Genomic DNA, 25,708 nt, shown 5'->3' with positions numbered 1-25,708 from the left:
TATATATATATATATGGCCCTGTTTCCCCAGTGGTGGGTTGGTTATTATTTCCATGTCACCGTGCAGTGAGTACGACTATTTCTAAGCGTATCTTTCCGGCTTCTTCCGCGTGTTCTGTTTTGGAGGCTTTACTTTGGCCTTGCCCAGTCAGTTTTTTGACATGCTTTGAGTTGGGTTATAGAAACCCTTACCACATTTCCTGCGTCCGTCTCCACTCCCTACAACACTGACATATATAAACAAAATCCAGAATCACCACCGCATTCTCTGGGCCCGAGCCATTTTAAGATGGACTGAGGCGAAGTGGAAAACTGTGCTGTGGTCTGACAAATCAAAATTTGAAATACTTTTTGGGAATCATAGATGCCGCGTCCTCAGGACTAAAGAGGAGTGGAATGATCCAGCTTGTCATCAGCACATAGTTCAAAAGCCGCTTACAGAGTATTGTTAAAAGAAGAGGTGACGCAACACAGTGCTCTGTGGCAAAAATGAATATGAAGTGTTGCTGGCATCAAATTCTAAATAGGCATTTCTTTTTCCAAAAGCAATAACATTTCTCAGTTTGAACATTTGATATGTTGACTTTGTACTATTTTCACTTAAATGATTTGCACATCATTGCATTTAGTTTTAATTTGCATTTTAGGAAACGGGTTGTATTTAAAAGTAAATGTCCTTTTTAAACACAATCAGAGACCTAACTGGGAGCAGGTTAAGATGTGACAGGATACTCCTTAAATGAAACTGCCTAGACATGAAACAGAGACACAGAAAAGACCATGTTGCAGACTGTTTATGTTCTATTAAGTTCCATTGCAAAAAACGTAGACACTAATCAGAGGTATACGTTTGAAGCATGCTGACCAATAAAATCAGGCACCTGATTCACTCGAGATGTATCACATTTAATGGATTGGATAGAACATCAACTCTACAAATCCTTTGTCAGAGTATTTAATTTATTTAGAGTTTCTTCTTTATATATTGAACTGAATTAACATGCATGGAACCGCGCAGCAATGGGTTGTCACTTTTTTATAGTACATTATGATATCTTACCACCAGCAAAAGGATCACCAGCAAAAGGGTAGCAGTGCAGGCGAAAGAAGAGTTTCACTGCATTTGAGGACAGCTGGTTGAAAAGCCATTCTTGTATCCATTACAATACAATTACAATTACTGTCTCTTTAATTATTCTGCTGATGTACATACAGTATCTACTTTTAATCTATAGGGAGGGATTATACATTGTCAACACTGTCATGTTGTGAGCTGTGAGCTACAATTTCAGAAAACCCTCTGCTAGTGCAGTTCATTACTGTATACTTGAGTAGGGTAAATGCATAGTGTGTATATGAGATCCAAACAAGACAACAAATGAAGGTACCAGAGCTACAAGAAGACATGAGATCACAGGGCAAGCCCCCCCCCTCCACACACACACACACACGTGTGATGCTACATGTCATGGAGGACTTCAAGCACCGTGGAAATAGACCAGGCCTGTGATTCGCAGCTGAAGGGGCAATACTGGCCATTCTCATTGGTCAGCTCTGGTAAACCCTTCCAGCTTGACCTGGGGGGTTAGAAGAAACAAGTTTAAAAAGTGGGTGTGCATAAATGTATGTGTGTGCATAAATGTATGTGTGTGTGGGTGAATGCATGGAGAAATAGGCATTGGTTTTTGTATTTTTTTACCTCTCCAGGTGGACATAATGCTGAGAAAGGATGCTCTTCACTAGGTACACTGTCTGTTCATAAGTCTCCTTCCCAAGCTTCTTGGCAAAATATAGTTTTGCTCGCAGGAAGTACCCAATTGGCCATAACCACTCCTATAAAGAAACAATCAAACATGTAGTGATTTGAACCATTAGAATAAATACATTTGAATACAATTTTAGTGATGCCCTCAGAAGGGGTGTCATGATCATGACATTTTAGTTAATGACTAATTGTTATACAAGTATGTGCTATTAAGGATTTAAATGTATTTCTCTCATTTATGCCACTAGTTTATAAGCTTGAAGTCGCAAAGAGCACAGCGCAAAACAAGCATTGCAATAAGCTAGTTAGTGAAGTGGTGCTTGAATGAAGTGCTCAGACCTGCTTGGTAGCTTTCCACCTCTGCTCAATTTATACTTTCTTAATGATCAAAAATCAAACTGTAGCCTCAATTATAATATATTCACAGAAAAACTATACATTTATAGAATACACCTATATTAATTGTGTATTGCTATCAAATTATTCTCACATCCAATCATTACCAAGACAACGGTGTAGCTGAAAAAAAAAAAAACGTTTGAAAAAAATACGATTGCGTGTTGTAATTGTACATTTTTAGGGGTCCAAGCAACAAAACTGTGGAACTCTATTGTAGATGTATGTTATTTAAGGATCCAAGCAATTGTTAGTCGTTTTTTATTAGGGGTCCAAGCAGCGAAGCTGCAGAACACTATAGTAATTTTTTGTTTATTATTATTTAGGGGAACCAAGCAGTGAAACTGCAGAGGCCATTTTCATTTCTGCCATACTATATTTTCCACCATTTTGAATTTTCTGAAAAAGTTTAGAAAGATTTCACAGGCCACAAATGTTGTTCCAGAATATTCTTCCAGAATATCAGCACAGATGATCTTCAGACCAAGCCTCACAAAATATAACAAATGAATTTTTGATTTGCGAAATGTTTGTCCGAAACAGTCGAAACAGTTTTGCCATAGACAATTGCAAAACCGTTTTTTGATTTGCCACAGACAATTCCTCTTTCCTTGTCCTTCCTGACAAAGTATTTCAATTTGAAATACTTTTTGGGAATCATAGATGCCGCGTCCTCAGGACTAAAGAGGAGTGGAATGATCCAGCTTGAATGATCCATTTTACTAGTGCCTTTCTCACTACTGGTAGTATGAGTCAGTACCTGCAGCCTATTTAGGTTGCATAGGCAGTCCAGCACCTCCAGGATGCCACATCCATACGTGCTGTCACAAGAAGGTTTGCTGTGTCTCCCAGTACAGTCCCAAGAGGATGGAGGAGATAGCAGGAGATGGACCGTTACACCAGGAGAGCGGGACAGGGCTGTAGAAGGGCATCAACTCAGCAGCAGGACTGCCAGAGACCTACAAAAGGACCTCCAGCGGGCTACTGGTGTGCATGTTGCTGACCAAACTGTCAAACAGACTTCAAGAGTGTGGCATGAGGACTCGACATCCTCTAGTGGGACCTGTGCTCACAGGCAAAGACCATGCAGCTCTATTGGCATTCGCCAGAGAACACCAGAATTGGCAGGTCCTCCATTGGTGCCCCGTTCTCTTCACAGATGAGAGCAGGTGCACACTGTGATGAATGTTATGCTGCCTGCAAACATCATGCAGCATGACCGTTTTGGTTGTGGGTCAATAATGGTCTGGGGAGGCATATCCTTGGAGGGTCTGACAGACCTTCACATGCTAGTCAACGGTACCCTAACTGCTGTTAGGTACTGGGATTAAATCCTCAGACCCATCGTCAGAATTTACGCTAGTGCAGTGGGCCTTGGGTTCCTCGTGGTGGAAGACAATGCCAGGCCTCATGTGGCCAGAGTGTGTAGGCAGTTCCTGGATGACAAAGGCATTGATGCCATTGACTGGCCCTCACGTTCCTTAGACCTGAAACCAATTGAGAACCTCTGGGACATTATGTATCTGTGGATCCGACGCTGCCAAGGAGCGCCACAGACTGTCCAGGACCTCACAGATGCCCTGGTCCAGGTCTGGGAGATCCCTAATGACACCATCCACAGTCCCATCAGGAGCATGCCCAAATTATGTTGGGAGTGCATACAGGCACGTGGGGGCCATACACACTACTGAGTCACATTATGAGTTGCCATGATGAAATTCATGCAAGTTGGAACTGCCTGGGATTTCAATTGTTTACTTAGATTTTTGGTGTGAATTTGAATCCAGCTTTTAATTGGTTGGTGATTTTGTTCTCCAGTGACCATTGTTACGTTATTTTATTCTCAACAAATTACACAGTGTATTTTGATCTTTAATATATTTTGATATGTGATATCTATGAAAATATTACCTCTGATAAATACCTCTGACCACCCGAATAGCAAACAAATCATTGTGCATGTATGGACTAATGAGATTCATCAGAACAGGTAAAACACTTCACTGAACTTTTTACAAACTTGGCAAACCAGAAGTGGACCGCAGATAAACAGAATTTCTATCATCCATCACCCTTGTCCATCTCCCCCATTTCCCCACATTTGATGCACTGCTGAAGGAAATAAAAACTGATGTCCTTGTTGTTCATTCTCTAGAAATGGCACTCATGACTACCAAATGATCAGGCCGGAAATGTTATCTTATCCCAGGGTATTTCCTGGCTCAGAATGGGCCTTTGGGGGTGACTACGCACGACAGTTAGCATGATCGGTGTGCGTACAGTCTAGGCAATGAGTTACCTTATGACAGAAATCTATGCATTTTCTTGTTATTTCTTACCATCTGAAAAATGTCTATCATGCTTGAATAAATGAAACCCCATTTACAAAACTGATTAAAATAAATATTTTATTACAACATTGGAAGGGGGGAGCGAAGTGAGTTTGAGGGACAGGGGTATGAGGTTGGGAGAGGCAGTCGGTTGCAGAGGTCATATCCCACTTCAGGGCATTTTACCCTCTTTTTATTAACTAAATAAAAGAAGCTGACAAGGCCATGGCAGTCTATAGGACCGGACGATATGACCTAAAATCTAAATCATGATTAATTGAACATTTTACCTCGATTACAATTAATGAACCATTATTTTAATGGTAGTATTTTTTTTTTGCTTTGTTTTATAATGTGAAGTTTACCTTGTAACATTGTAATATCAAGCACATAGTAAAATAAAAAAAATTTTACGTCATGGTTTGTACATGTTGGGCACGCAGTTTAGAAAAATTGTCGCAATGGCACAGTGTATCGTCTGTCAAGAGATTTAACGAGGTGGTTAAACCCACTGTGTTCCACTGTAGCTGTGGGAGCCTTATCCTTCATGATGTAGTAACAAATGGTGTCAGTTATTTATTTCCATCTTCTTGAATCCTTTTCATAATGTGTAGCATTGGGAAATGCTTGTCTTCCACACCTGCTTTGTGGAGGCACTTGTTGCTGGGCGCTTGTCAGTCTCTTTTGTTTTGGAGCCATGCACTGTTCATATTCGGTAACGTGATTGTGTTCCAAGTGTTGAAACAGATTGGTAGTATTACCTTTGGTCCCTGAAACAGTTTTTCTCCAGTGTGTACATTTGACTTCATTTTGTTAGGCATCGTCTTTACTGAAGCCAAAATTTGTCCAAACGACGGACACTTTTGTATGGACACAGAGTTTTTCTTTCCTCAGTTGACTCGCCGTTTGAGTTCTCCATATTGCTTCCATGCATCTGACTGGACAGGGTGGAGTCAAGTGACTACACATGCGGTAGTATGTTTTTAAAGGATTAAACAGTGAAATAACCGACATGGGAAAATTACATTGTTTAGAGAATCTCATTAGCCTTCTGTTTATGTTCTGCTTGTTCCACAACTGTTTGATAAATTGCTATTAAACACATTCGGAGAGGATTTGAAATGCAATGTGTTTTTAATTCGTATCATTTTGGCACTCGTGATTTTCCTTTGGTGCTTGCTTAAACCTCTTTGGGGGGTGCCGAAAAATAATCTATGCAGGAAAAACCCTGTATCCTTCCCCATACCCATTATAACTACAAAAAGAACTAATATAACTCTACAATTCAACATAGCACACACTTACCATAACAATTTGATACATATTTCAACAACAAACTACCATGAATTATGTAATTAAGCACACAAGACTTGTTCTCCTAAATGTTAGTAATCTCTATTAAACAAGTCATTTTGAATGAAAGGTTTTAATTAATTGTTAGTATCTATAAACTTGATTTCATGTCCTTAACAGAAACATGACTAGACATTAACAGCGCCCAAGCAGTTAATATGGAGTCAGCCCTCCAAAATTATAATGTAATAGATGCTGTTATAGCTGACAGAAAAGAGGGGTGAGTAGTTGCCTTATTTAGTGACATGATTAAATGCAAGCAGATATCATTTGGAGATTTTTTATCTTTTGAATATCTATCAGCTCTGTTGAAATATACTCCTTGTGTTCTGCTATTAGCCATTTATAGGCCACCAAAACGCTGTGCAAATATCTTTGATGAATTTGTTGAACTACCATTATTTGCACTGACTTCGACTGTCTAACTATAGATTCATGTGGATGATGTCAATAACAATTGCTAAAGAACTCTGTACCACTTTAGACACTTTTGTACAGTATCACACGTGAAAGGGCCTTTGCATAATTGAGGACACACCTGGGATCTAGGTTTTAATAAAGGTCTTAATATCTCAAATGTTGCTGTGATTGACCTGGCCCTATATTATCATTTCTGTGTTTTCTTTGATATGTATAGTATTCCTGACATCTACATTAGATCTGTTAAAAAACAGTTTATCAATGAGAACCCTAAAGCACTGTTTAAGAAGGCGATCTCATTGTCCTCAATCTCTTGTGACATCTGCACTTCAACCTCTGTTAATGACCTTCTAGAAACCTTCAGTTGTAAAATATATATTTTTGATGCAATTCTACCAGCTAGGAATAAACTATTACTGGCAAGGAAAAAGTACCTTGGAAAAACGCTACATCTGCAAAATCCTGAAGAGAGTGCAGAGAAGAGAAAAAACAGAATTCTCACAATATAGATCTGACAGGCGCTAGACATCTTTTTCTAACATCAACAAAAATATTAATAAAATTAATAAATGCAACAAATTTGCCAATTTTTTTTCAATGATACAATTCATGGTATTAGATTAAAAACTCGATTAAAAACTCCACAATAATAAAAACAGTGCCACCATTACATAAACATAAAAGTAATTTGGTAAGCATGACACAGTTTTGGAAACTGTACAACATCTTAAGCTGTCCAGCTGCTGCATTGACCCTCTGCTTACAAACGTTTTAAGTTGAACTTCTAGCACTGTAAAAAGAGAAAGCGTTGCCCACTAGTTGTGACCAATAGCAGTTAGTATTCTGAATCACAGGCTAACAACCCTCTGCCATTCAAAACAAACATACCGCCTTGCATATATAAACTGAGTTCTAGTCCGCTGTCTTTAGAATATGCCTACTGCATAATTTCACCTCTCTATAAAACAAATATTTTTTTGGACCTTGATCAAAGATCCGGAGCTAATATGGAAACACCCGGACAAACATTACTGAATCAAATTATTTACCCAGAGCCATTATGTATAACAACTGGAGCTGCAATTGGAGCTGCACCTTTTGCCAACGTGCTACTATTCAGCCAATTGCTCACTGTTCTGACTTAATGCTTTAGCGATCAAAGGTTGCCTTGCTTTAGGGTTTCAAATAACTATTAATGAACAATTATAGGCCTATCACTGGACGGAATCAAAGAACGATGGGCTATAGCAACCATTACATGGCCTTTTAATGCTGCAGCATAATGAATTTGGGTCAGGGTTACTACTTTTTTTTTTACTACTTGTGCTTCAGGGCTTCCGTAGTAGTTAGCTATGGTGGACCAAAGGGGTCAAAATAAAATAATGTAATATATGAATAATTAATTACATATTTTTTCAAACCATGGTATGAAATTTCATAATTCATTGTATTTCCTAATATTTTTATTTGTCATACCGCGTCAAAACACATTATGTCTTAGGATTTGTTCAGGACAGACAAAAAGTTCCCTGGCAACAACTTTCAGTTGCTACGTTATAGGAAGCCTAGCATCATAGACAAACACTTTGCTGGTTACATAATTGTCTTGTCTTTTCACTTGACCACAAAGTCAGTTATTGTCACCTATATTCATAGATAGTTATCAATGTAATTCACAAATGGCTAATTAGCTGTTAAAACTGCCAGTGGCAAAAGAGGATTTGTTCAGGATAGACAAAAACTTAGCTGGCTACAACCTTCAGTAGCTACGTTATAGAAAGCCTAAAATCAAACTGTTTACTGTTATATTGCGACCATTTCTGGTGGATCGAATTATATGTTAGGATTTGTTCAGGATAGACAAAAACGTTGCTGGCTACATGATTTTCTCGTCTTTTCACTTGACGAAAAAATCAGTTATCGTCCCCTATATTGATAGGTATTGTATCAATGTCATTCATGAATGGCCAATAAGCTGTTAAAACCGCTTGTGGCAAATGTCATACAGTTCATAGATGCTATTTGTGGTGGAGGTAAACTTAATAAGAAACGTTACTCAGTTTAACACAATGATTAATGGTGTCTAGCGACATATTCAAATTAATATGTGACCATATGATCTAATTGAGAAATGCTATACCGACTTTCAACAAATGTATAGCTCTGTGGCGTAGTGGTTAAAAACAGCCTCTTACGTGGGGACCTGGCTTTGAATCCAGGCAACAATGATCATCACATTTAATGTGAGCCGGCTGAACTAGGCTTGCCGGGTTTCTTGTTTTATCATTACATGTATTTCATAAAATCACTGCCTTTTTTAAAAATTATTTCATGGTGGATTTCATTATCCACCGTTGTTACAAAAAGAGAGCTGAGCCGGAAGGCAAAGCTCTCGATATACCGGTCAATTTTCCTTCCTACCCTCACCTATGGTCATGAAGGCTGGGTCATGACCGAAAGAACTAGATCGCGAGTACAAACGGCTGAAATGGGTTTTCTCAGAAGGGTGGCTGGCTTCTCCCTTTAGGGATAGGGTGAGAAGCTCGGCCATCCGTGAGGAACTCGGAGTAGAGCCGCTGCTCCTTTGCAAAGGAGCCAGTTGAGGTGGTTCGGGCATCTGATAAGGATGCCCCCAGGATGTCTCCCTAGGGAGGTGTTCCAGGCACGTCCAGCTGGGAGGAGACCAGGACTAGGTGGAGAGATTATATTTCAACACTGGCCTGGGAACGCCTCGGGATCCTCCAGTCAGAGCTGGCAAATGTGGCTCGGGAAAGGGTCCCCTGCTGGAGCTGTTGCCCCCGCGACCTGATACCGGATAACGATGAGAGAGATTTCATAATTTAATGGCATAGTACCACATTGAATCTCAAATTTTGAAGCATATTTCATGATCACAAGGGATAAGTCAATAAATGCAAGTGGGGGGTCTTTAGCCGCTAATAGGCTCATTCAGCGACACTAGCTTCACCAACAGCTGCTAGTTTGTGGGTGTTCAAACAGGATTTTGCAGCATTTGCGGTTGTACTGAGTTATAGCAATTTATTAAGTTTATATGAAGACATTTCTGGCAAAATCACCATTATTATGTACTTATTAGGAAATAGAAATGCTAAAGCAAACAAAAATGCTGGTCGTCACTGCCAGTGTGGTCTTTAGGCCTTGGCTTCCATACCAGAAAAATATATTTCTGGTATACCCGATGTTTTTGTTTTTTCAAATGTAAAGCACTCTGAATTGACCCTATGTATAAAATGTACTAAACAAATAAACTTGCCTTTAATTATTTTTATTTTTTAATGGCAATCCTACAAATGTTGACCACAAAGTAACAGGGATGACACTTTAATAACAGGTTTGACAATAGTAACAGGTTTGTTATTAAAAATGTTATTGTCATAGTTTTTTAATTCTTATTTTACATTTAAAATTGAAAGGTTGTCATTAAGATTTGCTATAACATATGGTTTCAGTAATTTTAAATAAGATACAGACATGTTCAAAGGAGTCAGAACAACCTAAAGAGATTTTTAATCTCAGTGAGTTATTTTCCTGGTTAAATAAAAAAATGTAAATTACCTTTCAAATAGCTGATGTGTAGAATAGTATTTGCAAATCATTTAAACCCTATATTTAATAGAAAATAGCACAAAGACAACAGATCAAATGTTGCAACTGAGACATTTTATTATTTCTTGAAAATACAACTCTGGAAAAAACGAAGAGACCACTGCAAAATTATCAGTTCCTCTGGTTTTACTATTCGTTGGTATGTGTTTGAGTAAAATTAACAGTTATGTTTTATTCTATAAACTAATGACAACATTACTCCCAAATTCCAAATAGAAATATTTATTTGTAGAAAATAACAACTGGTCAAATTAACCAAAAAAATATGCATTGTTTTCAGACCTCAAATAATGCAAAGAAAACCAATTCAAATACATTTTACAACAACAAAATACTAATGTTTTAACTTAGGAAGATTTCAGAAATCAATATTTGGTAGAATAACCCAGATTTTTCATCACGGCTTTCATGCATCTTGGCATGCTCTCTACCAGTCTGTCACATTGCTGTTGGGTGACTTTATGCCACTCCTGGCACAAAAATTTAAGTAGCTTGAATTTATTTGATTGCTTGTGACCATCCATCTTCCTCTTGATCAAATTCCAGAGTTTTTAAATGGGGTTCAGGTCTGGAGATTGGGCTGGCCATGACAGGATCTTGATCTGGTGGTCCTCCATCCACACCTTGATTGACCTGGCTGTTTGGCCTGGAGCATTGTCCTGCTGGACATCGTCAGAGCAGGAGGAAGTAGGTGTTTGTCCAGGAAAACCTTGTACTTGGCTTGATTCATGCGTCGTTCACAAAGACTAATATGCCCGATTCCAGCATTGCTGAAGCATCCCCAGATCATCACAGATCCTCCACCACATGTCAAAGTGGGTGCAAGACACTGTGGCTTGTAGGCATCTCCAGGTCTCCGTTTAGCCCTTAGACGACCAGGTGTTGGGCAAAGCTGTTTGCCATTCTTTTTGTAGGTCACTTGATATCATCCTACAGTTGTTGAGTGACATTCAAATTAGTTGCTGGTCATTCAGTCAATGGAAAGTCGTTTTTGCCCTCTGCTAGTATGTAGCTTTGTTGTCCCCAATGTCTGTTGCTTGACCTTGTTCTTAAGAACCGCCGTCTTTGACATTTTCAGGATGGAAGCAACCTGATGCTCACTGTATCGCTCTGCCAATAAAGCAACAATTGAACCCTTCTTTTCCTCACCCAAAGCTTTCATTTTAAATTTGTATTACCTTTGAGGGACTACTTGCATTTCTTTTGCCATCCAGATGGACCTATTGCAAGAGGATAGTGTAGAATCTGAGCATTAACAATTACAATATGAATGTACGTTTCATTGGAAGTGAATGTGCCTAGATAATGAGAACAACAGAAACACCTCTGTTTAGATTATCTCTCAGTAGGTAGCGCTCTAATGACAGGAATGTTTACGATGGCCATATGGCATGGGGGTTGACTTCTAAAAAGTTAGAAACGCCCTTAATGTATAGGCTAGCTGGTAACCAACATTACAGTGAGAAGAGATTGACTGAGATGAGATTGAGGTTGTGTAAGGAAGACCAGGTCCGTAACCTCATGAACAAGACTTTCTAATGCTGCAATAAATAATATACTTTCTCTCTCCCTTGACAAACGGGTATGCTAATTATTACAACCACTATACAAAACGGCCGATTTCTAACACGATGCTGCCGCGACCCGATGGATATGTTTTAACGATTCTGCTGAACTTCAGCTGGAGAGCTTAGGGGCTCGATTTGCAATCGCGAGGAAGAAGTTGTTTTTCCCGGTTACTGGTTGCTGAAAACAACTGAACAGTGAGTCATTAAACTACGCCATAGAACGAACTGTCAAGATTGCAAAAAGCGTTAGTTTGTCAAACAAGCCCTATGACGACCCGACTAGGCCGTGATTTTTATTGCGTGGAATCTGTCTGCGGGTGCGGACAGTCCGTCTCAATTTGTTGGGGCGTTGACCGGTGTGCTTCAGTGCTGAACTGTATTCCAATTATACAGTGACTTGTACAAGTAAAAATATAATGCCGTCCAGTTGTACAAATACAACAAGAGGACTGCAGCCTCTGACGCGCATGATGCGTTCGTGTTTAAAAAGCAAGGCGCGAATAGGATACCATCAAGAACGAAAAGGATCATTAACAACGATGCCTGGACTCGAAATGGACAGAAAGAAAAAGAACGTTTTCCGGCTAAACAAGATGGATTCCGAGGAAGTTGTATATGGACAGATGGAGAGTGTGGTACAGACGAAGAGAGAAGACAGAGGAAAGTTAAGATGGCCGAGAAAGGACAACAGTCGAAAGGCGCAAAAGGAGACAATCGAAATGGACGAAGATTCATTCTGTTTGACCACCTGGCTGACCGACAGTAGTCTCAAGATGGAGTCTCTCTTATGGGATCCTGGAATCATGGACAATACTAGGAACTGACGTGAGCTTTCATAATCATTGATTCAGAGTTCTTAAATGTTTATTTCCTAAAAATGTATCGTACTTAATCATTAAATGAAGCTGGAACTTATCAAGGAAACCTGATCACCTTCCTCGGTAATAGCCAAGCTTATTTAATTAAATGTTACATGTAGTTTGAGAAGCAATTGAATGTTATATAGCATGTTTTAATAGGCATTCGAAATAGCCTGTTTTGTTCTGTCATGCTTGAACATGTTTTAATAGGTATTCAAGAAATAACCTGTTTTGTCATGTGTACTTATGTAATTTTGAGTCAAACGTATTTATTGCGTTGATGATAATGTTTAAAACCGTAAGGCCTCAAGGGGGGTCTCACAATGTAGGTAGGCCTTAATCAAGGCCCACCACGTGGTACTTGTCTGTTGCTTGCTGAGCTGTTCGCTAGCACAAGTGGGTACATCTGAAACCTATGATGAATTAGAATTTGGTACAATGATTTTCTAATCTGGTAAAATAGTCTCAAGGTTGTCTTACAAAAAGGTTAACGTATTGTGTTTTCACTCTCCTTTTATATTGTATAAGTGGTAGGATGAAGAATCCACATGGTGATAGACTTGTACTTTAAGGAGACACGCAGTGTCCCATGAGGACTGAATTTGAATCCAGTATAGTCATAGCCTTAAAAAAAAAAAAAAGGGTAATACAGCTGAAGCGAGTTTATTCCCCAACATAACAATTAGATGTATTTTAAATGCTGAATTGAGTTTGGTTAAATAATATAGTTTCTCTTATTTGTATTTACCAACGATAACTGGGATAATGCTTGTTTTCAAAACCAACACCTGATACTCATTAATGGAGTTTAAATTCTAAAATGGTAAATTGACTAATGAACAAATAGGTAATTGATGTAACCGTGTTTAAGGCCTACATTGAGTTTCCTTTGGATTACTTATTGTACCTTGATTTTAGTGACGTCATACATCTGTTTTCTGTCTGGATTGCCATTCTTAAGAGTTTCTTAATTTCCACCCTAATGTTGAGTTGTTGTATAGATAATGATGAGCACATTTCTACAAACTGCGAAAATATTAGATGGGTTGGACACTAAATCAAAATCTCCAGTTAACCAAGGATGTCGGCTAAATTGATAGGATAGTCTGAGGACCATAAACTAACATTTGGCCTTTTTAATGGATTGCCATAAATGGGTGGAGCTCATAGTAGCAACCTTTCCCATTACATCAGAGTAGCCTATTACTAAGGGAATTTGAGTGTTCAGTCTGGTCTCATCTATGGTAATTTTATCAACAAAAGCATATACAGTTTTGGGATAAACAAACATTAAGTGAAAGCTACATATATTTTCCTCTCAATAGCTTTAATGTTGAAATGTATGATTTTGAAACCAACTGAAGTGAGGGTAGAGACCAAAAGTCATCCCCCATTGTTGATGATAGAACAAAGAAAAAGCATAAAGTTGTGATTTAAGGTTTAGCTGACCGCCACTATTTGGAATAAAAATGAATCTAACTTTGCGAATTCCCTAAAATTTAGGAGGTTACTCAAGACACTGTTTTTCATGAGGTAGTTTGGCCGTTGCCTGTAAAAATTCTAAAGTTGTATGCTGTCGCTATGCTAATACAATTGCCCTGGTGGTTGCAACAGGTAAACCACTGCACATGGGCTGGAGTTTTCACTCCTACAATTTAGTTGCACAGTTTATCCCCTGGGGGCCGAACAATTTAGTTAGGCATGTGCCAAGAAACTACAGGATATTATAAATGCATGATAGCCAATTTCACAGACCTGTGTGATGGTACTGTGGCAAAGACAAATTTGAGAGCTGTTTAGCTATGTGGTAAAATTTGTTAATGGGTTATATGGTTTATAATTCCTTCGCACAAGCGACCGTGTTGCACATTGATGTCTTTGTATTAGTGAATGTTTGTGTTTTTTAACTTGTTCACTTTGTTTTGATGAATATACAGGATGCAACTCCTTATCGAATGGATTATAGATCCATCCCTACTACCAATTCTCTATTTTTCATGTCTGTCCTGAAAAGATGGCCAGTGTGGGTTCAGGATGGCGCCTCCTGTAGCCTTATTTGTCATTGTTTTGCATTCACTCATGGTGTCATTTTCCATTGACTTAATGAAGTGAAGGCAGGGGGGATGTATGATATGATAATTGATTATGATTGGAAAGAGTTGAGCTTAGGGCTCAAGGCAAATCAAATTGGTATTTATAAGGAGTTTTGTGAAAAAATTTGTTTTTTCTGTTTGCATAGCTATAACGGAGCATTGGCATCTGTTATGTTTTACATTTTCCATTTACAGGATGTTTTTAATTGGTTTATTTGGAAATTGTTTTGGTTGATGTAAGGTCGAACATTTTAATGGTTGAATAGTATAGATCTAACCATTTCTGATTTGGCTAAGCAAAGTCAAGTCTGACAATTTTATTCCACTGCTAGCTGCTATCGGGCATTAATATAGCACAAGGAGTCATAAAACAACCAAGCCAGTTCTGGATGGGAAAGGAACTTTGACATAGACTTTTATGGAAACTTGTCTGAATAGAGTGTACACTTCACTCTTATGATGGAACTTCTGAGATCCACAAGTTTTCAGGACTGATCTATTGTCTTCATTGTTGGGAGTTGACGGAACCATACCCAGTGGATGAAAGTCCGATGGACTGTTGAACCACACTAATCGTTGTTTTGCAGTTATACTTTCAACAGATCAGGACATCACAACCCCTTTTCTGATGATACATCATGTCACTGACTGGACACAGACAACTGAGTGTGTGAGTACCAGCAACATGTTCAAGAAGGACTTCTACAACCACATTGGTTGAATCTGTTTCATATTTTCCTGACCACTCACATGGCAGAACGATGCCAGGGTCAGATCACTTGGCTTCACACTCCATTTATAGATGAATCGTTGACAGTGAGATGAGGAGAATCCACCTGAGTCCTAAAGGACTCCAAATACTACAGGTCAGAGTACCACGGGCCAGTTGACTGGAAAGGTCACAGGGTCCCAACACAGTGGAATACACTGTTGTGGTGTTAATCTTGATTAAGTGAAGTGTTGGAAACTCACTTATCCATTATACACCTACACTGACTTGTTAGGACAACCAGGCAAATTGCTGGGTCCACATCACACTGACTGCAATAATTGATTTTGGAACTTTCATCACTGATGCAAGACAAAGAAAACTGAAGACGAGAACTGAAGGACACTTGATTGGAAACTTACTTCTTTCCTTACAATCTAAGATTTTCCTAAATAAACTGATATGGTGATTTCATATGTATGAAGGTTTGTTTCTCGCAAGACAGGTGGGAAACTCTACACGATGACAATCCCAGTATTGGACTTTGGCGTATTTGTGATGATGCTTAATTATCTACATTATGATGGCTATCATGGTTTGTTTGGACAGTGAATTGTTCCCTATTATAGATGGTCCCTGACAAAGGTAGATGTTTTCCCTATTTTACAGGTAGAAATCTGTCACAGGTACAACAGGATATGCATAAGTCTTTTGTATGATTTTGTCGCATGGATCATGATACGGATAAGGGGGGTTTTGATTGTTCAATGGACTTTGGGGGAAATGTTTTAATCATGATGTCATGTTGAGTCTGGTTTTCTGCTGAACACCGTTAACACTGATAATAACCTGTTGATGTCAATGTTTCTTGACCTTTATAATCTGAGGTGGGGACAGGATTGATGACTGTCATACATTGAGTTATGTGTCGGAGTGTGGTGTGTCAATTGTCCTGTTTACATTCGTTTTCATTTGAGGAACAATAAGACCTGTTTGGTCAGATACTCATTTTTTCCTTTCATTTTAGTCATTTGTAACATATGCGTATGGGCCTTTTCTTTTCATTAGGAATTGAATTGTAATGTTTTATCAAACATGTAATGTTTTTCTTTAAATGTTTGATAGGGGGGACTGTAGAATCTGAGCATTAACAATTACAATATGAATGTACGTTTCATTGGAAGTGAATGTGCCTAGATAATGAGAACAACAGAAACACCTCTGTTTAGATTATCTCTCAGTAGGTAGCGCTCTAATGACAGGAATGTTTACGATGGCCATATGGCATGGGGGTTGACTTCTAAAAAGTTAGAAACGCCCTTAATGTATAGGCTAGCTGGTAACCAACATTACAGTGAGAAGAGATTGACTGAGATGAGATTGAGGTTGTGTAAGGAAGACCAGGTCCGTAACCTCATGAACAAGACTTTCTAATGCTGCAATAAATAATATACTTTCTCTCTCCCTTGACAAACGGGTATGCTAATTATTACAACCACTATACAAAACGGCCGATTTCTAACAATAGTGAGGACCACAGCATGTAACGAGAACGCGCGCCATCCCCCCCGACGTGGTTTTCGGCGTGCGTCATTGCCGGCCTCCTAGTCACGCCGCTCCTCCTCCCACGGCACTGTCAGGTCTTGTTATCGCTCACACCTGGTGCCCATTCCCTCATAAGGTTGCCTATATTAGTTCCTGTGTTTCTGGGTGTCTTTGTGTGGTATTGTTCTAAGTTGGATGTAGCGTACAGTGCTTTCCAGAACATGTAATCCGTTTGTTTGCGCTTTGACGCTTTTCCCTTCTTTTGGGGATTTGGTTCGGATTGTGTTCAGTTGTTCCTCCTTTTGATTTTTGGAATATTACTTTCTTTTACTTGGATAACGTAATACTCGACAACTCCTGCGTTTGGCTCCTTTTCCTGCACACCACCACACATCTGTGACACAATAGCGTTTTTTTATACTTTTCCCAGTTAAATTAGATTTAGTTCAGGTAATGACCTAATCAGTACCTCATTAAGTAAAATTAGGTGTGCCTGTATTGGAATTTAAAAGACACCGGAATGGAATGGCTGCCATAAATGTAGAGATGCTGATTTAAGAAAAATTAGGAGTGGTCTCTTAATTTTTTCCAGGACTGTATATGCTCACTTTGAATTTGATGCCAGCTGTCAGAGGCAATAAAAGACAGAAAAGTTGTGTAATCCTAAAAAAACTAATCCTGATATTCCACAACTAATTAGTTCAATTGGCAACAGGTCAGTAACATGATTGGGTATTAAAACATCATTCCAGGGAATATGGGTCTGCCAGAAGTGAGGATGGGGAGGAGTTCACTCTGTGAAAGACTACGCGGGCAAATAGTGCAACAAGTTAAGAATAATGTTTCTCAATATAAAATTGCAAAGAGTTTGGGGATCTCATCATCTACATAATATAATTAAAAGATTCAAAGATTCTGAGAATCTCTGTATGCAAGGGACAAGTCCGAAAACCAATATTAGATGGTTATGATCTCTGGGCCTTCAGACAGAACTTCATTAAAAACATTAGTGGACATGTAGTGGACATTACTGCATGGGCTCAGGAACACTTCTGAAAACCACTGTCAGTGATCACAGTACATTGCTGCATCCACAAATGCAAGTTTTGAAGCAACATATGCTGCCATCCAGACAACATCTTTTTCAGGGAGTGCCTTGCTTATTTCAGCAGGACAATGCCAAACCACATTCGGTACGTATTACAACAGCATGGATCCATAGTAATAGTCTGGGTGCTAATCTGGCCTGCCTGCAGTCCAGACCTGTTCCCCATAGAAAAGATTTTGACTTACGAAACAAAGAATATGACAAAAGAGACCCCAACTGTTGAGCAGCTGAAATCCTATATCAAGTAAGAATGGGAATACATTTCACTTTTATTTGCATTTTACGCAGTGTCCCGACTTTTATGGAAATGGGGTTGTATTACATGATCGGGAGTGCTTAGTTTTTAAATTGTGATGTTCCGGAACACATTGGGGCATGTGAAGGAAACAAATAAGTGGGCATAGGGGTACTGGAACACACAGCTGTTGTATATGCAGCATCCCAAAATTTGGGAAACTGGGTTGTAATTGTGATAGACCCAGCCCTCAGCCGAATTGCCTTAAGAAGGTTGACAAATTCTGAATTGAAGGTGTTATACACTCACCGGTCCTTGGTGATAGTTAAAACCTCTGGCCTTGTTGTAGTCATCATTGTCCAGGGCATTGTCATAGACACCACAGTACACCATATCACTGGGAGAGAAATTAAATTAATATATAGGTATACAATAGATATAGAATATTAGTCAGTAAATTAACAAAATATGATAAGAATATCTAAAACCGTGAGCTTAGGTAACCCTGACTAGGGTCTGGTTTCATTGGTGGACTCTTTTGGCATAGAAGACTGTCACTGTCAACTATTTTCTGAGCTTGAATAAGTAAAAAATAGTAGCTAGCAAGATGAAGACTTGTGGAGTTGATTTCAATGACTGTATTTTATGACTGACTTGTGAATCAACTACCTCCTCAAAAAAAACTGCAAGAATTTAGCCTGTTCTTGAATTGCAATATTTTACAAAAGAATTCACAATTTTTTTTTGCAATATTCTCACTCATCATCTCAAGAGAACTCACTAAGAATGTTTATTTTTCCCTTATGAAAACTGACAGGATTCTAACATTAATACCAGACCCAACACACAGTTGGTTAGGTTAGGAATGTAATGTGAAGGGCCAGGGAGTTTTTTCTGTCGGACCACATGACCTAAATCAGAAAGGCACTATTCTCCTGGTCAGATCAGTATAAACTCCAGGCCTCACAACAAAGGCCCCAGAGTGTTACTGCTCAGATCTTATGCTTTAAATGATGAGTAATATGAGGTATTTTACTCTGGATCCAAGGTCTTCATTCCCAAAGGTCCAAGCAGCTTCTTCTCTGTGACCTCTAGAGCCTCCCAGGCTCTTTTCACCGTAAACAACTCAGGAGCCTTAAGAACAACATTGCGAAAATTAGTCATTATTACAAAAGGTGTTTCCTCTAATAAAACAATTATTGAGGAGTAGCCCCAGTGTTGGGGTCAGTTCTATTTTAATGTAGTCAATTCTGGAAGTTAACTGAAACTCAAATAGAACCATACATGGGCTGATGCCATTCTAAAGTCAACTCACCACCACCATTGCAATGCAAAAGTTGGGCCTAAGCTGATAGTCACACCAGGGGCTGGAAGCTCCATGGCTATCCTTATAGATGCCTCTCTTATGGACCAAGTCTGGGTGCTTCTCATTAGGATCCTTCTCATCGTGGGACACGTAGAAGTTCTTCTCAAATTTGGCCTGGATCTTATTGTTCCAATCTTCGTAGGACACTGTCACCTCCTTACCTGTAAATGAAGAGTAAAACATTTATTATGTGGAAGTATTTTGGAGATTGCACACATGACAATGTGCATCTGCCTTTGTTTATATCTGCACTATGTGTGGGTTCCACACTTACCATCCCTCTGGATTTTCATGGAGGTGTGAGGGAACAGGCCCTTCTTATTGAGGTCCACCAGCCAGCGCAAAGCAGACTTACTGAGGCCGACAATCTCCACTGCTGACCCATCTCTGTAGACATACACACCCAAATAAGTAGAATTAAATTAAATCTGGCCATTCTCTTACCCATCCATATTCAGATTACCTTCTGGATACCTATTTATGTAGGACACAGTTGGAGCACGTTTTCTGAGCCCAGGTTAAAATGGCTTTAGCACAGTAACTGGAAGATTACAAGTATGCTTCATGCTATCCCAACTAAACATATGCCAATTTTCCCTAGTTTGGTTTAAAATACTGTATCCTATTAGTGGTCTTTGATAAAAGTTTTACCTGGGTGTGGCAGGTATGCCTTTGTTGCGAGCTTTTTCGCTCTCTCCCATTTTGTCCATCCATGTTCCACAGTTGAAGCGGTTGCCACCATACACAAAGCCAGTGTCATGGTGGACTTTGGCCACAACATTAAAGCCTGGAAGAGAACGAAGATGAATAAGAATATAGCTCCCCGTGACACCCTCCTTTTGCTAGCTACAGCCAACAAATGTGACTCACCCTCATCCTTCATGTGCATGTCAATCTTTGGCCCAGCATTGCGCTCTCTGAAGTTGATACCTTGCATGTGACGCGTCATGGCCTCGTGGATTACTTCAAATAGGGGTTGTGAGACCTGAAACACACAAGGATGATATTAGACTGACCCTCTGCTTGATGCAGGTGTCTGGTCTCATGGCACATGCAATGCTAGTTTGCGGTCAGTATAAAAAAGTATGAAAATGGACTATATACTATGACCTACGGGAGTGCCGGGGGTGTTGGCTTCAGAGTCGTCACGTGGATACATCCTGAGCACCGGGCAGTGAAGGATGGCAGTGCCCTCGTGCACCATGGAACAATAGTCCTGGATACACTGCATCCACCACCACACAGCGTCACGGCAGTTGTAGCGCGCACAGATGCCCTTGCCTAACAGGTTTGGGATCAGGCCATGCCTCAGTGTACCCGCAAATGCCAGGATGATGTTTCTATTCAGGAAAAGAGAAAGAGACATTTATTAACTGTATTCATAATGTTATAATTTAATAGCAAAAAGGTCAATTTGGATACTACTAGAGTACAGAGAGAGATTCCACACCTAGCCTCCAGGTGACGACCAGTGACCAACATGAGTCCACGCAGAGCAATAAATGTGTCTCGTCCCCAGCAGCGAAATATTCCGGAAGAGAAATGAGGCAGACCTGTGATCAAAAAGATAAATTAAGAAACACAAAAGACAAATTAAAGAAAACTACACACAACAATTCTAAAAACAAACATATTGATAATCACAACATTTGTAATGAAATAAAGCTTGTAGCATTGTTTCAGTTTAAAATGACAAGCGACTGATAAAAAAAAACTACAACAGAATCAAATCAACAACAGAATCAAAAACTCCACTTGGGTCTGACAATAGTTTATTTTAGGTGATTCTAAATTATGTAAATATGTTGCTAGACAGACCTGCGGCCAACGAAACGCAGCACTGCTCCTTCTTGCCAGTTTCCTTGTTGAGGCGGTAAGGGACATCGGGTAGTGCCAGAGACAAGGGTGGAAGAGCTGGAGAACTGCCCACACCACACATCTGAACAGAGCCGAGCGCCAGAAGTTTGACGAAGGTTGAACCATTCTGCACAAAACTGAAAACAACAAGCGATTGGTCTTAGGACAGATTTTTTTAATTCATTTTTTATTTGGACCCTTGGCTTGATTCATGCGTTCTTCACAAAGACAAATGTGCCCGATTCCAGCCTTGCTGAAGCATCCCCAGATCACCACTGACACTGTGGCTTGTAGGCCTCTCCAGGTCTCCGCCTTACCATTAGACGACCAGGTGTTGGGCAAAGCTGAAAATATGACTCATCAGAGAAGTTGATCTTACTCCATTCCACTACAGTCTAATCCTTATGGTTTTTTGCAAACTTCAGCCTGGCTCTTCTTTGCTTCTCATTGATGAAGGGATTTTTTCTAGCTTTGCACAACTTCAGTCCTGCCCCTAGGAGCCTGTTTGTATTTTTGTGTATGTGAAGATCAACAGCTGTGCTCTGTCTTTCTCCTTACTGTACTCTTAAGACTAATGAGAAACAATATTATATTTCATGTCAATGACAAACGGATCTTTTAGCTTGTCTTTGAAGCCCTTGGGAAGATAAGAATATCAGCAAGATAGATTTTTGTCCTGAGCTCAGAAAACAGGGATCCACTGACTAAGGTTTCCCTGAGTATGGAGATCAAATAATCGTTTTCATGGCTCAATTAATTTTATGAAGATTTCGCCACCAATGTTTAATGAAGATAGCTTGTATGGCGGATCTCAGAGGGTTGTGAAACAATGGTGGAAGGTTCGAGAAGAATCCGCCCAGAGATTAGCATAATGGGAAAGCCTAATATCATTGCATAACCATACTGTATAAAAATATGTCTATGGTTTGGAAGTCTGTTGTTCTACAGACCAACATGGGCTAGTTGTCCTGCAGAAGTCATTTGTGAAGTCATTAAAGACTACTATTGAATTCACAAACTCCTGAGTTGTAGGGAATATTTTCCACGATATAACTGGATATTGGACAGGGACAACTGCTTGGATGACTGCCCGGGAGGAATTGCACTGATTTACACAGACGCTGACCATGAATGGGGTAAGCCTTTTTGCTTTTAGTATATGAGTTTGTGTAATTCAGAACACCTGATTCTGTGGCAGGGCACCAAGTTGGTCTCTCCAAATTTAACAAACTATGTTTTGATAAGAATGGAGTTTTTGAATCCAATAACATACATGCATGCTAACATGCAATGTAAATAAGTCACCATCTGGCAAGGTAGCCAAGGCGAGGGCTTGCAGGTGCGTGTGCATGAGACACTATCTGGCAAGGTAGCTGAGGCGAGGCAAGGTTGTTTTTTACCAACTGGCAAGGATGCTTTTATCTCACAGAAGTGCGTAGAGGAAAAGCAGGGACCTGCAGGTAAGGTAGCTTTTTTTCTCATGGGAGTGCATCGAGGAAAGATGAAAACCTGCAGGTGCGTGTGTTGATGACGGCATATATCAAGGCAGTGTTTTCTCAGGGGAGAGCACTGAGATAGGGCTGAACCAAATATTTGTGTGAAAGAGAGTTCCTAGAGAGCGGTATATATAGCGTGTAAATAGAAAGGGAGAGGAGTGTCTGCCAGGGAGTGTGAGGGCAGAGAAAGTTTCTGTTTGTCTTTTAGGAAAGGAGATAGTTAGTGTCTCACTAAATAAATGAGCGGAGGGATATAATTGGAATTACAGCCAGAAAAGTGGGCATTTTGTTATCCAATTGTCAAGTACTTATCCAGTAACAAATAATATTTCTGAAACAATATTATGAACGATTGAGGCCATACGTCATTATACAAACACAGGAAAAATTCTGAAAAGGCTTCAGTCTATACAAACACATCCCCCTCCATGAACTGCCACCTTAACGTGGTGGAGGGGTTTGAGTACCCGAGTGACCCTAGGAGCTATGTTGTCTGGGGCTATATGCCCCTGGTAGGGTCTCCCAAGGCAAACAGTTCAGACTGGTAGGGTCTCCCAAGGCAAAAGGGCCAGACTAAGAGCGGTTCAAAACCCCCTTAATGATGAGTAAAATTCCGTGACGTCACCCGGTATGGCGCAGCCGGGGCCCCACCCTGGAGCCAGGCCCGGGGTTGGGGCTCGTACGCGAGCGCCTGGTGGCCGGGCCTTTCCCCATGGGGCCCGGCCGGGCTCAGCCCGAACGGGTGACGTGGGGCCGGCTTCCCGTGGGCTCACCACCCACAGAAGGGACCATAAGGGGCCGGTGCGGAGAGGATCGGGCGGCAGTCGAAGGCGGGGGCCTAGACAACCCGATCTCTGGACACGGAAACTAGCTCTAGGGACGTGGAACGTCACATCGCTGGCGGGGAAGGAGCCTGAGATCGTGCGTGAGGTTGAGAGGTTCCGACTAGAGGTAGTCGAGATCACCTCTACGCACGGCTTGGGCTCTGGAACCACACTCCTTGAGAGAGGATGGACTCTTCACCACTCTGGAGTTGCCCATGGTGAGAGGCGGCAGGCTGGTGTGGGTTTGCTTATAGCTCCCCAGCCCTGCCGCCATGTGTTGGAGTTTACCCCGGTGAACGTGAGGGTCGTTTCCCTGCGACTACAGGTCGGGGATAGGTCTCTCACTGTTGTTTGTGCCTACGGGCCGAATGGCAGTGCAGAGTACCCGACCTTCTTGGAGTCTCTGGAAAGTGCTCCGACTGGGGACTCTATCGTTCTACTGGGGGACTTCAGCGCCCACGTGGGCAACGACAGTGACACCTGGAGGGAGGAACGGCCCCCCTGATCTGAACCCGAGTGGTGTTCAGTTATTGGACTTCTGTGCTAGTCACAGTTTGTCCATAAGGAACACCATGTTCAAGCATAAGGGTGTCCATCAGTGCACGTGGCACCAGGATACCATAGGCCGCAGGTCGATGATCGACTTTGTTGTTGTCTCATCTGACCTGTGTCCGTATGTCTTGGACACTCGGGTGAAGAGAGGGGCGGAGCTGTCAACTGATCACCACCTGGTGGTGAGTTGGATCCGATGGCGGGGGAGGAAGCTGGACAGACTCGGCAGGCCCAAGCGTACTGTAAGGGTCTGCTGGGAACGTCTGGCCGAGTCTCCTGTCAGAGAGATCTTTAACTCCCACCTCCGGCATAGCTTCTACTGGATCCCGAGGGAGGCTGGAGATATTGAGTCCAAGCGGACCGTGTTCTCCACCGCCATTGTCGAAGCGGCCGCTCAGAGCTGTGGCCGTAAGTTCTCCGGTGCCTGTTGAGGCAGCAATCCCCGAACCCGGTGGTGGACACCGGAAGTAAGGGATGCCGTCAAGCTGAAGGAGTCCTATCAGGCCTGGTTGGCTTGTGGGACTCCTGAGGCAGCTGACGGGTACCGACAGGCCAAGCGGACTGCAGCCTGGGTGGTTGTGGAGGCAAAAACTCGGGCCTGGGAGGAGTTCGGTGAGGCCATGGAGAAGGACTATCGGCTGGCCTCGAAGAGATTCTGGCAAACAATCCGGCGCCTCAGGAGAGGAAAACAGTGCCCTACCAACGCTGTTTACAGTAGAGGTGGGCAGCTGTTGACCTCAACTGGGGATGTCGTCGGGCGGTGGAAGGAGTACTTCGAGGATCTCCTCAATCCCGCTGTCACGGAGGATGAGGGCTCAGAGGTGGACTCGTCCATCACCTGGGCTGAAGTCACAGAGGTGGTCAAGAAACTCCTTGGTGGCAAGGCACCGGGGGTGGATGAGATCCGCCCTGAGTACCTGAAGTATCTGGATGTTGTGGGGCTGTCTTGGTTGACACGCCTGTGCAACATCGCGTGGTGGTTGGGGACAGTGCCTCTGGGATGGCAGACCGGGGTGGTCTGCCATCCCAAAACATGTGTTTTGTGGATTTGGAGAAGGCATTCGACTGTGTCCCTCGCGGCATCCTGTGGAGAGTGCTTCGGGAATATGGGGTCCTGGGTCCTTTGCTAAGGGCTGTCAGGTCCCTGTACGACCGAAGCAGGAGCTTGGTCCGCATTGCCGGCAGTAAGTCAGTCTTGTTCCCAGTGCATGTTGGACTCCGTCAGGGCTGCCCTTTGTCGCCGGTTCTGTTCGTAATTTTTATGGACAGAATTTCTAGGCGCAGCCAGGGGCCGGAGGGTGTCAGGTTTGGGGACCACACGATTTTGTAATCGATTAAATAATCATATACCATAATGAGAAACAATATTTGCATTTAGTATTTTTAGAATTTTTTAAATAAATTAATTATTTTGTATTGCAAGTGTCTGTTATGGACATTTCTTGAACTGATGTTTTGAGTATTGAGTCCCCATGTTTAGATAAGAAAATGAATGTCGGTTGTGCTGTGGTAAAGGAAGCAAGAGGTGTCGAGGTTAACGTAAATCTTCAGCAGGATGTGGGGAGATGCAGACCAAAGGGTTTTAGGACCAGATAGAGGAAGAT

The 25,708-nt window shown here is 41.2% G+C and overlaps 1 protein-coding gene across 3 annotated transcripts in view; it reads right to left on the bottom strand.

The window, feature by feature from the left end:
* Positions 1 to 779: 779 nt before the first annotated feature.
* agla (amylo-alpha-1, 6-glucosidase, 4-alpha-glucanotransferase a) overlaps positions 780 to 25,708 on the bottom strand; it is a 154,382-nt gene continuing 129,453 nt past the window's right edge. For 2 of the 3 annotated variants that reach the window (XM_013132926.3, XM_034291570.1), the window contains exons 24-34: positions 21,194 to 21,369; positions 20,826 to 20,928; positions 20,490 to 20,715; positions 20,246 to 20,360; positions 20,027 to 20,162; positions 19,650 to 19,762; positions 19,325 to 19,536; positions 19,046 to 19,143; positions 18,319 to 18,406; positions 1,700 to 1,833; positions 1,460 to 1,577 (exon numbers count right to left, since the gene is read on the bottom strand). In XM_013132926.3, coding sequence (XP_012988380.2) covers positions 1,460 to 1,577; positions 1,700 to 1,833; positions 18,319 to 18,406; positions 19,046 to 19,143; positions 19,325 to 19,536; positions 19,650 to 19,762; positions 20,027 to 20,162; positions 20,246 to 20,360; positions 20,490 to 20,715; positions 20,826 to 20,928; positions 21,194 to 21,369 — 1,519 coding nt within the window. Of the gene's footprint in view, positions 1,578 to 1,699; positions 1,834 to 18,318; positions 18,407 to 19,045; positions 19,144 to 19,324; positions 19,537 to 19,649; positions 19,763 to 20,026; positions 20,163 to 20,245; positions 20,361 to 20,489; positions 20,716 to 20,825; positions 20,929 to 21,193; positions 21,370 to 25,708 lie in introns of all 3 variants that reach the window. The other variant, XM_013132927.3, reaches the window with a different exon arrangement.

The sequence above is a fragment of the Esox lucius genome, chromosome 3, assembly GCF_011004845.1.
Source record: "Esox lucius isolate fEsoLuc1 chromosome 3, fEsoLuc1.pri, whole genome shotgun sequence".
NCBI lineage: Eukaryota > Metazoa > Chordata > Actinopteri > Esociformes > Esocidae > Esox > Esox lucius.
The sequence above is the reverse complement of the archived record's forward strand: the minus strand, read 5'-3'. Positions and strand labels throughout refer to the sequence as shown.